This window comes from Lampetra planeri, chromosome 23 (assembly GCF_965212315.1).
Source record: "Lampetra planeri chromosome 23, kcLamPlan1.2.h2, whole genome shotgun sequence".
NCBI lineage: Eukaryota > Metazoa > Chordata > Hyperoartia > Petromyzontiformes > Petromyzontidae > Lampetra > Lampetra planeri.
The window spans coordinates 9,180,860-9,198,980 of record NC_136129.1 but is presented as its reverse complement, the minus strand read 5'-3'; the positions used below and the strand labels follow the sequence as shown (position 1 = coordinate 9,198,980).

General features: G+C 48.1%; 2 protein-coding genes across 3 annotated transcripts in view; both read left to right on the top strand.

Annotated features, from left to right (window-relative positions):
* The first annotated feature begins 2,169 nt into the window (after nt 1–2,169).
* On the top strand, nt 2,170–5,509 carry LOC144726441 (retinal cone rhodopsin-sensitive cGMP 3',5'-cyclic phosphodiesterase subunit gamma-like). Its single transcript, XM_078605162.1, has 3 exons — nt 2,170–2,343; nt 4,348–4,388; nt 4,647–5,509. The coding sequence occupies exons 1-3, from the start codon at nt 2,204–2,206 to the stop codon at nt 4,721–4,723; spliced, it is 258 nt and encodes an 85-aa protein (XP_078461288.1). The 5' UTR covers nt 2,170–2,203; the 3' UTR covers nt 4,724–5,509.
* A 4,813-nt stretch (nt 5,510–10,322) lies between these two features.
* Nucleotides 10,323–18,121, top strand: part of LOC144726440 (dual specificity mitogen-activated protein kinase kinase 6-like) — a 53,890-nt gene continuing 46,091 nt past the window's right edge. For both annotated transcript variants that reach the window (XM_078605160.1, XM_078605157.1), the window contains exon 1: nt 10,323–10,612. In XM_078605160.1, coding sequence (XP_078461286.1) covers nt 10,597–10,612 — 16 coding nt within the window. In that variant the 5' untranslated portion in view covers nt 10,323–10,596. The remainder of the gene's footprint in view (nt 10,613–18,121) is intronic.

Sequence of the window (18,121 nt, the reverse complement as noted above, 5' to 3'; positions counted from 1 at the left end):
GGGCTGGTCACCCCGTGGTGCCCTTATAAAACTCAACGTTTAACCTACTCACGCCGGCTTGTGCCCGCCCTCACAGTCGGGCATATTTGCGGAATACACCACGCCGCCGTTGACCCTGGCCATTGACCGAGCAACCCAACGTTCCTACCAGCTCCCTCCGCAGGAATGTGTTTGGTAGTGCATGAGAATCCACACACATTTACCGACGTTAATGATGCCAGTTATGTTTTTTAATGCTCGCCATAGCTTTCAGAGGACCTGAAGTTAAATTGTAAATAAAGACGCACTAGAGCACACTACCTTCTAGAACCGTGAGATACTCAACCATCCAAGAACTAACGGTTACCGAAGCTTATGCTCAGCCGACAACCCATAATTCCGTGATCTCTAATCTCTGATCAAGTGATTGTGGCTTGATACCGTATTCTCCTGCGCCCCAAACTTGTAGGGTCATTAAACCAAATAAAGAGTGCGCTTTCTCATGGGGGATAATATGGTAATATGCAGAGCCGTCTTTCAGAATATTTTGATTTATGAACGGGCTGCTTTATAATGGAGAAAGGTGTCTTAGTCTTGAAGATTCTGAATGGGTGATGGTGTCCTCTGTGTGGTCACATAGTTAACATCTCGCCACGGTGGTGAGATATCAACTACCTCACCTGGTGTGCAGGAGGTCATGGGTTCGATCCCGACCCAGACGCCTGCATATTTGGAGTTTGCATGTTCTCCCCGTGGTCGCGTGGATTTTTATTCAGGTCCTCCAGTTTTTCCCCTCCACATTTAGAATCAACATCACGCGTTTCAAGAATTTGGCTGCTATACATTTCCACGCGATAATCCACTCCGTTGAGCTATAATTTGTGTGACCAGGTCACTTATGAAAAAAATCTAGATAGCTCAGTGGGCCTCACCTGGTAAAATAAAAAGTTAATAGTTTAGTTTTAGTATTGCTATGGAGGAACCATCTTCCCGAAGATGAGTATTGCCAACTCTATTAAACTATGCCTTCTGGAACACGACGTATTTTTTCTTTAAAATACAGGTGGTGGTAACGTTTTTCGTACGCACATAGTATACAGCAATTGAGGGGACTCTTAAGTGGTGGTAGGAAGTATTCTGTGGTCTATTAGGTGGCATCAACGACATTGGCCGTGGCGACCGTTTGACACTCGCCTGATGATGTATTCAAGGTGTTATTTGAAAACTTGAGTAGCCACTTTCAAATGTGAGTTACGTGGGCGTTCACTGTAACGAATGGGGAACACCCACATCAATAACATAATTACCCAAAAATATCCATCCACACTCTCTCCCACGCACACAGTCACCTTAATTAGTATACACCGCACGTGTATAATTACACCGCCTATGACCAAATCAGCCAGAACGTGCCTCATTTTCATACCTCGGAAGCTCCGACTTAAGCCAGAGGTCGCAAACGGGTTTTGATTCCTTACCCGTACCTGGCTGCACCAGGGTCGCAAATGGGTACCCGTACCCTACCCGATACCCGGCTACCCGTACCCGGCCGGGTACGGGTAGGGTACGGGTATCGGGTACCCGATTGCGACCTCTGGGATGAAGCCATGTTGCAGGGGCGGTTGATTCTAGGAACTTGAATTGTGAGAAGAGACAAGACGTTGGGAAATGAGTGACAAACGGTGACTCACCAGTGACTCACGGCCTACCCGTACCCGTACCCGGCCGCACCAGGGTCGCAAACGGGTACCCGTACCCGGCCGGGTACGGGTAGCCGGGTATCGGGTAGGGTACGGGTATCGGGTACCCGGTTGCGACCTCTGGCTTGAGCCTGGCTGGTGCTTCAATTGGTCACCAAAATTCATGCCACGTTGCTCAGAGACGGCCGCTGTCTGCTACCACGGTGGTGGTCAGCAGAGGGCAGTGCAACAAACAAATCCACAGTTCTGTGCTTCACGTAAGTTTCACGGTGTGGTAATGCCCACATCCCGAAGTGGGTTGACAACAAGTGTGTGCACGTGTACAGACCTCATGTCATCACGCGGCTCGAAACGTAACGTTTCATCATCGCCAATTAAAAAGTTCCGAGGACAAAAAAAAAACCGCGTGTTGGAAAACTTGACAGACATCACGCGTGCGCTCGCACGGTTTTTTTTCCTTCCTCTTTTTTGGTTTGTTCGCTGCAGCATTGATTTGCCGAGGTCAGAGTCGGACGAAGGCAAGGATGAGTGCGAACACCTCGAACACACTCGCCCCTCCGACCACCCACACGGGCCCCACCACCCCCAAGAAAGGCCCGCCCAAGTTCAAGCAACGAGCGTCGCGACAGTTTAAGAGCAAGCCGCCAAAACCTGGCGTCAAAGGGTACGTGGGAGGGAGGTTGCTTCTCGGGGTTAACCTGGGAGAGGCAAACACGTGATTAAAAGTACGGCTCAATTTTGGCCGAGATATGGGACATTTCAATAAGTATAACCCGTAAAAACAAAGTTTTTCACTATAAATCCTTTATATGCGTGGCGGCTAGAGTCCTCTCGTCCTCTGGCTTGAGATGGCTGCCACCTATGGGTCAGATGATTGTATTGCACCATTAAGCAATTGGTAATTAAATATAATATTTTTGTCCCAAAAAGTGTAAAATTTTGGAAAAAAATTTCACGAACATTAATTGTCACGCACAACGAGTCTGTGTGGAAAATGTCAGCTCGATTGGATCACGGGAAGTGGGTTAAAAAAAAAGCAAGCAAGCGAACTTAATATAAAGGATTTAAAAATGCCAAAGCACGTTCTGTTTCAGATGGATCCGAAAGTATCACGCCACGGGAAATTACGCCACTTTTAAGGTGGTGTCACTTCCACCCCCCTCCCCTGCTAAATGTAGTGTCACGTGGCGTCAGGTGACGTCCCCTTTGCTAGGCAAAGTCCCAGGCGTGACACGGTATTTTCGGAATTCCATTGGAAAGAACGTCAGTGCTCGCAAGCTCGGTCAGACGGACTCTCATCCGTTCCGTTCAGTGTCCGATCCAGCCGCCACCACCTCACACCTCCCACTCTGCAGCAGCAGCAGACAGTCGTCAGCCCCCATCCCCGGCCCTCTCAACTCCCTCGGACACGCACGCCGAGTTGGGACGAACAGCTGTGCCGCAGATGACCGAGCAAGCTCGAAAAGTGTGAAAAAGCTCGAAAGGCTCTGATGTAAATGATCTTAAATTCAGAAAACTATTCGCGAATTAAACTTAACATTTAGAAAATGTTAAATCCGAGATTTTTTTTAAAATACAAAACTCATCTCGAGTGGTGGCAGTTTTAGTGGCCATGGTAATAGGTCACTGGGAGGTGGATGGGTGGCTCAAGGGAGGAGGGATACCGTGCCTTGTTGGAGCTCTAAGCTGGGACCGAATATATATTCCATGATCGAATCCAGCTACAGCCACCGGCGATTAAACCGGATTCCCAAACTCAGCGAGTTGATTGTAAAGGCTCGTCCAAATTTTTTGTGACCCCTAATTAATTTACCCCTTACATTTGTTTTCCTTTGAATATTCACTTCTGTTTTTAAATAAACCTTACTTTAGAAACAAAATACGTATTAGAAAATTTAATGGGGGTCACAATACACGAGATATCCACAAATAACCCAAGTGGCACCTTAAAATGTTGTTTCCAAATGAATTCGGCTTAGATCAAGAATTAAACATCTTCATTGAATGAAAATGCAACTCATTCCAGCGTATTAAAAAAAGTGGGTTCCTATTTCGAACACAATGGGAAAATACAGAAAGGCCTTCAACAAGCAAGTGCTGTAGCATCTTGTGAGGGGCGATCCTCTGACGCAAGGTGGTGCACTGCTCAACCAGAAAGTTCTAAAGGGAAATGCATTCGCGTCTTGGCACGACACCGATAGTTCAGTTCTGGCAACACCGAGGCTGATCGGTCAGTAACATTTCCACGACAAGACAGCCGGTGCACTAACAGACGTTACATCGGCGAGGAGGAAGGTCCTTGCCACAGTATATGTTTTATAAATCGAGTACATTTCAACTAAACCATTGCGAGCCGGCGTCTCCCTTGCTTTCGACTCACGCGCTGGTGGCTGCAGTCGGCCTCTCAATTGACGAGCTGGTTAGGAGGCTGACCCCGCTGAGTGGCGACCAGTATAGTTGACGGCGCGGTCGGCGCTTCGTCCGGATGAGAGATGCATTGCATGCCTGCAGCAAAGTCCGCACATGTCCAAACGTTCTCAACGTTTGTTTAATGAACGTCCGAGCTGGTGTATTACGCGTTAGATGCAATCGCGCGGATGTTAATGCACGCGGTAAAACTAAACAAATGTGAAACTTTGCCGTGAATGCATGTTCCGTTTTTTTGTAGGTTTGGGGATGAGATTCCAGGAATGGAAGGCTTGGGAACAGGTGTGTTACTTTATTATACACATGGAATACATTTGTTTGCTTAGAGAAAGAAGTAACTTCCTTATTTTTACACAAAACAAATCCATTGCTTGGTAAATATAAGAGGCCGAGACTGGATGCGACTTGAAATGCCCAGAAATACGAAGCATTGGAGCGAATGCCTCGTGACATTGCATCCATCATGATGACACCGTGTTTATTCTTTTAAAATCAATTTTACGTATTAACCACCGCGTTCCCAAACCCTAACCCCTGCAGACATCACCGTCATCTGCCCCTGGGAGGCCTTCAGCCACTTGGAACTACACGAACTGGCGCAGTACGGGATCGTGTGAAAGACACTCAACTCATCGCCACCACCGATCGTCAACTTCAGCAGCAGCAGCAGCAACAACAGCACCAACGCTCGCAACGTGCAAAGGGCACGCGCACGCACGCACGCGCACACGCGCACGCACACCCACGCACGCGCACGCACGCGCACCCACGCACGCACGCGCACTCTCGCACGCGCACACCGACCCGTAGACAAGCGACGTAACACACCCACACCGCACACCGATGCATGGGGCGCGCCAACCACGTCAAGAACGCGTTACCCAACGCGGTTGCCCTCACTTAAACTGAGAGGGTACACGCATACGCACCGATGCTTCGCACGCACCCCAAGAACACACCCCTCCTCCCCCTCCCTCGTCCACGGTTGCCCTCTGGGTCAGGTTAACCTCAGGGCTGAGTCACATGTGCTGCTTCCTCGAACAACTTTGCAATGCTGCCAAGATTTCCAAAGCCGACACTGCCGTGGGGGTTCTGATTGGTGCACGCGACCGAGAAAGGTTGTGGGTGGGGGCGCAATCGAGTTGACTTACCCCAAAATATAAACACACGTAATTATTTATCTGCAACATTTTTTTTACGTAGAGTCTAAGCTCGGATGTTTAATACATCAGGAATATTTCAAGACGAAATGTGTTCACGTTCGGAGAGTTGTGCGTGTCTATTTTCGTATCTCAGAATCACAATATTTATTTATACTGGAGGAATCCAACAGATGTCAAGTAAGGGGCGGGTCAGAACGTTTCCACACAGTACCAAAGCACACGATAAGAGTGCAAAATATAAGAAAGGTAAATAATAACTTTAAAAAAATACATATAAACGAAATGATTTGTATCCTATTCTTGGTTCTTTCGGTAAAGTTCCGTAGAAGGGAAACAATAAAATAATAAAAATATAAAACAATAAAATTATTTTCAAAATTTCTTGCTGTGTTTTTCACACCTGATGATGATTGCTTGTGTTGCAGTCGAAACGTCGTGAGAATTTTATTTTTTTATATTTTTATTATTTTATTGTTTCCCTTCTACGTGACTTTACCGAAAGAACCAAGAATATGAATCCCTGCAGTCACGAAAGCTTTGAATCAATATTTGTATCCTACCAGGTAAAGCCCACTTAGCTATTATCTTTTTCAGAAGCCACCTGGCTACAATTTATATCTCAACGAAGTGGCTCATCGTGCGGAGGAAATGAAAAAGCATCAACATAATCTAAACGCATGCTTCTAAACATTTTGACCTATGAATCGTCTGACATTTCATAACCCGGAAGCTGCCCTCACCCGAAATTCTACATCCCACACCACCACACTCAAAGCAGCCCAATGCCATCAAGGGCATCTCTGCAATTGATGCCACATTGAAGCAACCATTTCCAGTCGTCAGCATTGAGCAGGGATGGCCAAGATACGTTTGGGAGATTTGAAGATTTAGTGACTGCAAGGATTCATACTCTTTGTTTTTTTCCGGTAAAGTCACGGCGGTAAAACAATGAATAAAATAAAATTAATGAAAACAACTAAATTAAATCACGACGTTTCGGAGGCAACACAAGCTTCCTTCATCAGGTGTAAAAAAAGGGCACAGCAAAATAACTGTAGGAAGCTTGTGTTGCCTCCGAAACGTCGTGATTTAATTTAGTCGTTTTCATTTATTTAATTTTATTGATTGTTTTACCTACGTGACTTTACCGAAAAAACAAAGAGTATACGTTTGGGAACCAAGATAGATGAAATCCGCACCGCCGTAAACCTAGTTTTGTAGGTTAATCTTTCCATTATACTAGTATACATTTGTATCGACAAAGTGGATTGTATTATATGGTTATTTATTTCTTTTCAGTGTGTCTATATTTTCGAGTTTAAATGTCTGTTACCCACCCCCACCCAAAAAACTTTGGGTTGGCTCTTCCATGCGCCGTACACGTATGGTGCAACTATTCAGTGCAAGTAGCGCAATAAGCAAAACGCAGCGATGCGCTGTAGCAAGATTGCTCCTGGAACTTGTTGGGGTATTTTGTTTAAGGTGTAGCCTTTTGAAATCACCTCGCGGATAATATGAAGGTGTTCGGATTCCCGCGAAATGGAAATGCATTATCGTACGACACAAGACGCACAATAATTGTATCATCCGTTTATTGCTAAATATCGTTATATCGTGATTATAATTGGGCAATAATTGTTTTTTTTTTCAGATCGCATTTCCTGACGAAATATTTACGATTACCCACGAATTGAATCTTTTGAAAAGTGTTTTGCAGAGTAATCGATGACATGATGGAACTTCGCTCAACTATTTAATCGCATCTTGTGTTACTGCCTGCCTGTTCGTTATGCACGTTATCCCTTTTAAAGTTGCAAAGATTGGAATACTCGTGGCACAGGCTTCTGCTGAGTGAACTGCAATTGCAGAGCTTTTAATTCATCTTCATTAGGGATGGAGCACAGAAAAACAACATATCGATACAATAAAATTGTGAAATACGACAGAGTTCGGGAAACCTGATATCGCGATTATCGTCATATCGTGAAAATTAATATTGTATCTTGAAATTTTATATTGTGGCAACCATATAATTGTTTAACCCTGGTCAAATGCCTATTTCGTGTTGTTCATAAATATTACAGACTCCATTACAAACAATGTCGTGTTCAGTTTTACTCTGCCTTTGTTATTTGTGTGGTCGGTTCGAGCAAAGTCCACATCGGTGAATGGTTCACAGGTGTTCATGTAAACAAATAATGACAGATACAGTTCGTTCATAGGCTCCACAGACTGACACAGTACAATGCTGCATTAAATCACTTAAACCCAATCTAACGCCTTTTGTAAATGATGAGAAACTCGTGGGACAGAAGAACGAGTGCAGGGTGGAAGCAAGTAAGAGCAAAAATAGATAAACAAATAGACGCAAAAATGTGCTTTTTACACAGCCAACGACAGCGGGATTGTGACCACCCAATCGGTGCTCCCATCATGCCTTGCATGTCACGTGGCATTGCCATACTACACCTGTGCAATGCTCACCAGCCTTGGTTTAGAACGTTAGACCAGCGACTCGTAAAAAGAGCCATAATTGTGGCATTTTCCTGCGAGTTTTTTAAAAATCCTATATACGGAGAGCCTGCGATTTGGTTTAGTCACCCTTAAGGCAGCAGACCCAGACTGTATCCACATCAATCAGGGACCCAGAGCTTGGCCACGTGAAGCCCCCAGAGGCACAAGATAATGATGGCTTTACTGTACTGATGATTCCTAACCAAGAGTGAAACCGGTATTCGGTGGGTTTCATTGTCCTCCTCCGGTTGCTGTTTAAAATAAATACAACTAAAATATGGCCACAATAAAAAAAAGTGTTCAGAGAGGGCGCTGTGTGTGTTGCATGTGCTGCGTTACGAAGCCCCAGAGATACTTTTTGACTTTAAAACAACTTTTATTGCCGCCAGCAGCAAGAGCACTGGAGGCGATTCCGATACGAAACACACAAAGTCACCAGCAAACAAATAAACTAACGCTATAAATCCACGCGCTGTGGCGCTAAGCCCCAGAGAGAGAGAGAGAGAAAAAATGTCCCGTATCGCACTCTAGAAAGATTTTAGTCATTGCCATCATAATGATCGTCAGCCATGGTCAATCCACTGCTGGATGAAGGCCTCCACAAGCCGTCGCCTTCTTTCGTGATCCCGCGACTCAACAATGCGCCGTAATCCTCACGAAACAATTTCATTCCAGTCGTGAGCGGCAATTGGTGCAAAGTGACGGGCCATTGTAAAACTGCAGAAAAGTACGTGGCACTCATTCCTCGTGACCATTGCCAAGAAACTCATCACCAGTGTATCAACCCATCGTGGGGAATATGCTCTCTAACTGAGACCTAATTACAAATGCCCCCTCCCTCCTTTCGTGATAACTGAGAGGGCGGAGCGCCCTTCACGAAGACGTACAGCGACAGGGCAGCATACCAAGCATCTCAAATCTGAGTCTGACCAAAGGCCACCAAACCTTGTCCTCCACCCAGGCAGTCCGGCAACGTTTGGCAGAGCAGGAACGCACATCGATGAGAGGGAGAGGAGCATGGATGTTCGTTTTTTTATTACATATTTTTAAAAATCTAACTTGCACTGTTGTCTGATTATATTCGTTCAAATCTTTGACGCTTTAATATCTTCGGATCTACGAAGACTAACGAAGTGACATTTTCAACACAGACGCGTCGTCGTCTCGCGTGTCAATTTAAGATTTCATTGAAAAAAAACCGGTCCAGGTCCCGCCGATCCTGGGCCTCTTCGTGTTTTTTTTTAAACTAAGAAATGTATTGCAGCATTTCAAATATATTATATCCATCATCATCCAGACAAAATGTAGGTAACAAAAGTTTTTCAATGCACAAACTTTTATTTGCACTCAAAAGTATAAACATGTATTATTTTGACCCCAGTATGAATCAAATTTGATGTGCTGAATAAAAGTGGGTGGTTTCGTTTCGATGTTTAATTTTCCTTATTATGCAAGCCACCTACTTTTAGTCAGCACATCATATTTGATTAATACTGAGATCAAAATAACGTTTTTCCCCCCATTTTTTGGTACAAATAAAAGTGTGTGCATTCAAAAAGTAGTTTTTTTTTAAACCTGATTTGTTCATGAATTGCTTTAACCCACCTTCTAGACCTGCAGCAAAACACCCCTGTAGCCTCTTTTACTCGTTTCTAAGATAATATGGAGCCCTGCATTTGCGTGCTCACGCCACGGCTGGAGTAAGAGCCCTCGTGATACCGAAGGGAGTTCTACGAAGGGTATTGACCTACTAGACTGGCCAGACGTCTTGGAAGAGGTGTTAGTACCCACATTTTACCCTACCACACGCCGCCCGCTCACGTACTCTGGTGTATCACTGCATACTGCTGCGAGGTCGGGGTATTTAGGAATCATGCCCCATTGTTTCAACTGCCGTCGGGAGAACGAATCGGCGATCGATGGACTGCAAGTCCAGTGTTCACCATTGTAAGTGCTGTTGGCGAGTAGCACCTATGGAGGCCGGCAACGGTGTGGGGGGGGAGGGTGCCCAGCGCCACGCCCGGCCGCCTTTGCCTCCCCCAGCGGCGATTGTTTACACACCCCGCACCAAGGTGACCCCCATTTGAGAGGCTGTATACGTCTTCTGCAAGCTCCGCCACGGCTGCGACGGCCACTTCAACAAAATGCTGCCCTCTGCTGACCAACCACCACCACGACGACGCGCGCACTGTGGGCGGAGGGCTGACTCGGTCTTCCGGAAGATTACAGCCGAAAGGAACCCCCCCCACCACCACCCCCACCACCCCCACCACCACCCTCTCCCGAGCCCACGCACCTCTTGAGTGCCAATAATTATAATCAGCCATGTTCAGTGCACTGCTAGATGGACGTCCCCGAATCCCTCCCTCCAGTCCGGCGTGCCACACCTCTCACAATCCTGCGACGTTCATGATCACTCCTGAGCACCCCCCCCTCCCTTGCTCCACCTCCACCACACCACAAACCCTCCCCCCCTCCACCTCGCCTAGCCCACACCCTTCACCCCACCCACAGCTCCCCCCCCCGCAGTGATCATCCCATCCCCGCGGAGGAGCTGAGTGAAGGTGTTGAGTCGCGCGTGGTGGTGCTGGTGGTGCTGGTGGGTGCAAGCAGCAGCGGTAGTGGTGGTAGTCAGTTGTTGGTGGTGAAGCTGAGCGCAGGAGCTCACGTTGAGCTGCACCCGCCGAGTTTGTGTTGCCGAGTTTCGGCAGTGGGCTGAGAGGGGAGGGAGGCGGGGAGGGGGAAAGGAGCCGAGGCAAGCGGCGAGGCTGAGCGGCGTCTTCCAAGCGCTCGTTTAACGCGAGGAGACGGGCATGTCGCTTCCGAAAGGTAAACGTTGTTGGCTTGTGTGTGTACGTGTGTGTGTGTGACCGGGGGGGGAGCGGTGGTGTAGTGGTTAGCGCGCTGCGCTATGAACCTGGGTGACCCGGGTTCGATTCCCGCTCACGGCCAACACCAGTGACGATTATCTGAACCGGTCCTGGGCCTCCCCTAGGTCGACTCAGTCTGAAATTAGTTCCTGGTGCGGTGTGTAAACATCGCCACTGGGGAGACAAAGGCGGTTGGGCGTTGTGCTGGCCACCCACCCACCCCCTCGTGTGCCGTTCTGGCCTTCATAGGTGCTCGCTAATAGCACTTGCCCCTACAGTCTGTTAAGGCTATATGGGGGATCTTTGTCTTTTGTGCGTGACCGTGGCACGCACCAGCGTTTGCAAACGACGTTGTCTCTTGTCGGGTGCGCGATGTGTGTGTGTACGTGTGTGTACGCGTGTGCGTGTGTGCGTGTGCACGTGTGTACGTGTGTGTGTACGTGTGCATGTGTGTACGTGTGTGTACGCGCCCCTGTGTACAAGGCGTGTCGTCGAGGATGTACGCACGCTAACAGCACTTGCCCCCCCGACGTTCTTTGTCATGGCTACACGGGGGACCTTTGTCTTTTCTTTAGCCTGCGTGCGCGTGTCGGGAGCGCGCCCGGCAGCGGATCCATTTCTTGCTTTCACTTTTGCATCGGGGCCGCGTTTTCATTTCCGTGCTGGTGGGGGACCTTAGGTGTGGTGGTGGTGGGTGGGGGGGGATAGGAGATGTGGAGATGGCACGAGTGAAGGAGATCTCTCACCCGCTTTAATTCGTCGAGACCAAAACAGTGGGGAGCGGTGGTGTAGTGGTTAGCACTACGCTGCGCTATGAACCCGGCGACCCGGGGTCGATTCCCGCTCACGGCCAACACCGGTGACGATGATCTGAACCGGTCCCGGGCCTCCCCTAGGCCTTTATAGGTGCTCGCTAACAGCACTTGCCCCTACAGTCTGTTAAGGCTATATGGGGGATCTTTGTGTGTGTGCAATGTGTGCGTGGAGAGCGGTGGTGCAGCGGTGAGCGCCACGTTGAGACCCGAGTTCGATTCCCGCTTACGGCCGACACCCAGCGACGATTATTTGAACCGGTCCTGGGCCTCCTCCCCACCCCTCCCCCAGGTCGACTCAGCTTTAAATAAGTACCTGGGTTGCGGTGTGCAGTAAACACCGCCACCGGGGAGACAAAGGCGGCCGGGCGTGACGCTGGGCCACCCTACTCCATCGTGTGCCTTCATAGGTGCTCGCTAACAGCACTTGCCCCAACAGTTCTGTTTGAGGCTATACGGGGGATCTTTGCCTTTGGATGCATGCGCGCGCTCGTGAAGACAATGGCGTGCTGGTGTCAAGTCGTACTTGTGTGTGTGTCGCTGCTGCTGTGCTCCTGGCTAATTGCAATAGATCTTACCCCTGACGTGCTACTTTTAATAATTAGATGATACGCTTGTGAGTTTTGTGTTATCGGCGGTGCATTAACCGCGTTGGCAAGTGGATGCACAAGCAAAACTTGACATGACCTCGGAACAGGTTTCGTCACAAAACGCTGCACCTACAAATAAACACGCGCACGAGAAAGATGTCTTGAACAAAACAAATGTATGCACGACCAGGCGACGTTTCGGGCAAACGAGCTGCTTCTTTTCGCGACACAGAGAGAGAGAGAGATCTTCTTGGTTCTTTCGGTAAAGTCACGTAGAAGGGAAGTAATAAAATAATAAAAATAAAACATAAAATAAAAAAATAGTGAGAATTATTTTATTATGTTTTATTTTTTATTATTTTATTACTTCCCTTCTACGTGACTTTACCGAAAGAACCAAGAAGATGAATCCCTGCAGTCACGAAAGCTTTAAATCGAGAGAGAGATGTTTACGTGTGTTCTGCAAAGCGACTTTGCACTGCCGTTCGTCAATTGAGAGTGATGTTTCTGATTAAAACATCACCCCCCCCACCACCCCCACTTAGCTAACATCCGTGGGCCTGAATCCACTCTCCATCGGCAGCGGCAGTGGTGACTCTTGCGCGGGCCCCCTCGAGGTGTGATTGGGGATTTCTCAGGCAGTCGTTTCGTGATCCGTGGTAGTTAGAGATCCTTGGCACTGATGTTGAACACTTTTTCTTGCTCAACATACATCGCGCTGCAAACAATTGTAAGGACCGTGTCTCGGTATTGCACGGGTAGACTGGATCATCCCACGTTTTTTTTTATTTACAATCATTTTCAAAGACAATGCACATGTATATCGGAGCATGTTAGTTTGCATGCATGCATGTTCACCACCAAAATGCGTGTGTTTAATTTAGTACTTCTTGATTTCTTGCACAAAATGTATCCGACAGTATTTGGTGGTTGAACATCGTAACACCTGGTGTATTGCGAGAAAGGGTAAACCCCTCGTCTTGTTTCTCATACTGTCATTCCTGCTTGTCTCGTAAAAAAAACAGCCGTGTGAGAGCATCGCAGGCCCCTCGCTCAGGAATGCGTGGAAATTCCCAACCACGTGGCGATCGTAGAATGGACGTTAAGCATCGATTGCCATCGTTGCAGAGTTATGTAATGCATTGCAATCGCACTGGCCCAAACATCCCGACTTTACGAGACCCACCCGACTCGGTGAGTGACGCTTTGTTGGCCAGATCGAACGGACGGAAAGTCCTGCGTTATTCCAGCCCAATAACTCGAGTGTGTTTTTTTTATCAGCGACACAAAACACACACGAATGCGCGTTCGCCCTCCTCGGTCACACGCCATACTGCACGATGCACGAATCTCATCGCCGTTTCACCGGATTGCAAAGCACTCAACCGCTGCCGCGCATTGAAAGGCAATCGTCGGCAGCATAATCGCGCCATGGTTACTCCACTGCTGGATGAAGGCGGAATTAAATTTCTCAACAGCCCACCATTACAGCTGCTTGCGCGCGAGGCCGATTTGATTGATTTAAAATGTGTTTGCTCAAAGAAAGCGATACATTATACGTGCATAGTGTGTGTATGCAACTTACATAAGCACATTACAATAGCGTGGCACGTGAAAAGGTCCACGGACGAATGTTCGAGATCGGGGATGTTCAGCTCTGGGATAATGATGTTAGTTATCAAGTAAACAATTAAGGACATTTTCAATCATTAGGAACTTACATGAATTCTCTCGCCCACCTCCCGACACCAATCGCCGAATGGTAGCTCGCATAACACGTGCGTGCCTTTTGTAAAAAATAAGATAAAGGTGCAGCCCTGCAGCTGCTTGCTCACGCCTCTGTTGGTCCAATAACTTCCACAAGGGTTGAGTCCTAGGGAATGCAGTGTCTCTGGGAGGGTATTATGGCCTACTCTTCCACGATGGTCAGACGTGAGTGGTACCGACACCCTAACCCCACCACACGTGGCCTGCCCGAATCAATTTTTATTTATGCTGGAGAAATCCGATGAGCTATGAAGCTCTTCCCCCCCCCCCCCCACATATGTCCCGCAATTACTTTGTTTGGGCTGTGGTGGCACCCATTTATTACTGGCGGGTGGACAGAGGCGAGGGGTATTTAAAAAAACGTGGCTCATTGTTTCAACTGCCGCGCCTGGAGATCGAACCGGCGAATTGTGGATTACAAATGCCGGCGCGTTGCCGATTGCACCACGCACGGCAGCATCCTGTGCTGTGGAGCCAGAATGATAGCTTGTTTTTAATCTTGTAGTATCACGTCCGCTTTGTTCGTGTTTCCCCTTTGGGAAGTCGTTTAATTACTGTACACCCATTGTGATCGGGTGTCTAATGTACAGTATATAATACATTGTGCATGTAAACACAAGACAGACTATTGGGGCAAGTGCTGCTAGCGAGTAGAACCTGTGAAGGCCGGCACGGCACAAGGAGGGGGGTGGGTGACCAGCACCACTCCCGGTCGCCTTTGTCTCCCTTAGTGGCAATGCCCGCACGAGCACACGCATAACGTGGGCTGCGGAATTGCCAGGGCAGTACAGAAAATGGATTTCGTTTTAAAGCTTCTTTCGTGACTGCAAGGATTCATCTGCTTGGTTCTTTCGGTAAAGTCACGTAGAAGGGAAATAATAAAATAATAAAAATAAAACATGATAAAATAATGTAATATATTAAAATAAAAAAGAATATAATATAATAATATATTAATATTTAAAAATGTGTTTTTTAATTATTTTATCATTTCCCTTCTACGTGACTTTACCGAAAGAACCAAGAAGAGCAAATGGATTGTTGAATCAATCTGTGCGCAGCCTTTGATTGTTACCCTCCACCCACTACCCCATCCCTCCCCTAACTCCCTGTGGTGGATCCGGTTTCCAACCCACGCAAAGCAATATCATCGATTCATCATCTCAATGCCTTACAGGGGACCCTCTTGAAGAAGAATACAAATAAATCACACCCACGAGGTTTTAGAGAGCGTGAGAGACATTCCTGGCCAAACAAATCAAAGAGCATTACAAATAATGAATTGCTCTCTCTCTCTATTTCTCTCGAGAGGGTGGGTAATTAATAAAATTCCAATATTAATCCGTAAAAAAAATGTTATACTGCAAATCTCCGCAGGTTATACGATGCGTTCATTCCGGGGGGGGGGGGTGATTTCGTCTTCTTTTGCACCAAAGTGTGACTTGTGCGTCGACTTGCCTGCCTTGTGCCCCCCCCCTCCGCTTTCATATACAGAGGCCAAAAAAATCAGCGGGCTACGGCCGCATGCAATGAGAGCAAGGGGCAATCCACTACTCTCTGGGGGGAAGAGGAGGTGGTACGGGGGGGGGGAGCTGACGTCCACCCCCATTCCATGACGCACGGCGGGGGGGGGGTTGCTGTTCTCTTCCAAGAGTGCCGCCGTATCGCGTTGCACAATTGTGCAAAGGAGGTGTTTGCTGGCATCTGGGTCGGTCTAACAGTGTAAATTGTAACAGACAAAGGAAAGAATGAACACAACCCAAAACCCCACCGCGTCGTCGGTGAAAAAGTCGGCGGGACGGCTTTCCCCAAATCCAGTCGTTCCAAAATTCTTGGCAGAGCGGATCCAAATCATTAGCACGGCGAACTTGCCTTTTTTGATGATGGTGCATGGACTAAATGGCTTTGAGCAAATGCTCACCGTGGGTTACTCGAGATGACTCGATGCACAGCAGCAGCCGTCGCTCCCAATCGTGAACACTTGGCAGGATTCTCTCTCTCCTTGCAAACAGAGTCACGAGACTCGGCTGCGGCCTTGCTGACTAACGCAAGCGTCATGAGAGCACTATGTATGTGTATGTGCTCGCAAACAGCACTTGCCCCAAATGTCTGTTAGGGCTATACGGGGAGGGGGGGGGTCTTTCTCTTTGTATGTGCATGCATATGCATGCGTCGTTTTGCATGTGTATACAGACTGGCTCCAGTAAGTTGGAGGGAGCAGTGGAACAACATGTAAAACAATGATGCAATGGGCGTCACAGCCTTGACTCGTATATACATAAGGGGAGGGAGAGGTTGGAGAGATAAGATAGAGCGGAATGCACGATAGATGATACTTTAAACGTTGTTTTAAGCGTTTGTTTAACGTGTGTTTAACATTAATCGCAATCGTATGCAGCCTCCCCCGAGCTCCCCTTGGTTTTTGTATGCCCTTTTTTTTTTGCGACACAAAGTTTAACACGGATCTGTCGGGTGTCAGTCTTACGAGCGAATCGGGTCACTGTGGAGTTGTCGCCCCGACCTCTCAATCCTCAGGAAGCTCAGCACGGTCGAGGCCCCGGATTCGTGTTCTCACGTAACTTGAACAACATTGAAGTTGTAGGAATTATTATTTTTGTTGTTGTTGCAACTTTAGATTTGCTTGCACGTCGAATGCATTTTTTAAGTGGACAATACCCCCCTCCCACACTTTCCCTCACCCCCCCCCCCAACACGTTTTATTCAATGCACCTGAGCTACATACACTTGCATACCTGTTAACCCCTTATCAGTACCTATCTTTATTACAGACCAATTCGGACACTATTGGTCACCCCGTGCCCTTATAAGTCTCAACGTTCATCCTACAAAGTCCCATCACAAGGGAGAAAGACAAACAAACAGACACAACAAAAAAACGCGTCGTGTGGACCTGAAAACTCAGTTCCCGCTGCACCAGAATCCGGGGTAAATCGCTCCGGGTTGACACGGAATGTGATCCGGCATTGACACCCAGCGCGGCGCCAACGTGTGCGCCTCGCCTGGGTACAAGACGCTCTTTCGTGTCACCCGGCGGAAAATAAAACCCACGTGGGTTTGTCGACACGTGCGGCTGCAACCCTAACCCCCCCCCCCCCCACGTGCTTCGTGACACGCAAATGCAGAGTCCACAAAAAACAAAAACCACACGCCCTCCTTTATTTACATCGGATGGATTTGTGCGTTTTCAAGGTGCGTGCATTGCATTGCATTGCCCCATCCGTTGGGTGCCAAATGCACGAAAACGCACCGGGGAGAGCGTCGCTGCTGCTGCTGCCGCTGCTCTCAGTCCGCAGCTGCGGTCCTGCAAAGGCGACTTGCGGTGCACCAAGCGGCAGCAGCAGCAGCAGTGGAAGAAGAAGAACGCCGCGCACTCGAGGCCCGGCACATTCTGTTCCCTGCGCTAATCGCCGCGGCTGGGGGGAGTCGGGGGGGGGGGGTCCCTTGCGGGGGTACTGCGACGGGCAACACAAACACCGCCAGTAAGAATTGACTGTTGCCGTACGTACTTTTTGTAAAAAAAAATCGATATGGTTTTTAGAGTAAGAGCGCTGCATTGTCCGGATTATGAAACGCACCCCCCCCCACATCTCCCTCCCTCCCACTTCTTTATTTTAATGCAAAAGTTGGCGCTGCGTTGTATAATTCGTACGGGATGGCTGCGTGTTCAGACACGCAGACCAATCGCTTTCACAATTATTCAGTCACTAATGTTTTCACAATATTACATTGAAACCTGAAGTAAGCGGGCTTCATTATTAATCAGCCGTGGGGGGGTAGGGGTATGCCTGTAAAAGGATGGCCCTCTTTTAAATATATCTACAGTAACCTAAATGTGACTTATTGAACTGCGTTAATAATTCTAATCCAGTGGAAAAGTGCGTCGTGAGTTGCAAGTGTTGAGTGAGCGGTGGTCCGTCTGGGTGTGCTGCTTGCTTCGCCCCCCCCCCTCCGTGCTTCTTTGAATGGACGAGGAGGCCCCCCCCCCGTCCTGCCACCAGACACAAATTCGTGGCGTGTTTATCTGCCCGAAAAAAAAACGCAGTGCTGCTCCTTTTTCCGCTTTCGAGGCAATGCGCTCCGACACAAACGCACTGCGCTCGCTTCCGTACCAACACGCAAAACGTTTCGTCGAGTTGAGTGAACTTTTAGACCCCCTGACATGCCAGAGGGTTGTTTCTTGTGCGCGCGCGCGTGTGTGTGTGTTTGTGTGTGTGTTTGTGTGTGTGTGTGTGTATTTGTGTGTGTGTTTGTGTGTGTGTGTGTTTGTGTGCCTTCTCG

Excerpts from the sequence above, each read along its gene's own strand:
- LOC144726441 (XM_078605162.1), top strand. The coding sequence starts at position 2,204 with ATGAGTGCGAACACCTCGAACACACTCGCCCCTCCGACCACCCACACG. Across the intron at positions 2,344-4,347 it reads CCAAAACCTGGCGTCAAAGG|GTTTGGGGATGAGATTCCAG; the intron begins GTACGTGGGAGG and ends GTTTTTTTGTAG. Across the intron at positions 4,389-4,646 it reads AATGGAAGGCTTGGGAACAG|ACATCACCGTCATCTGCCCC; the intron begins GTGTGTTACTTT and ends TAACCCCTGCAG.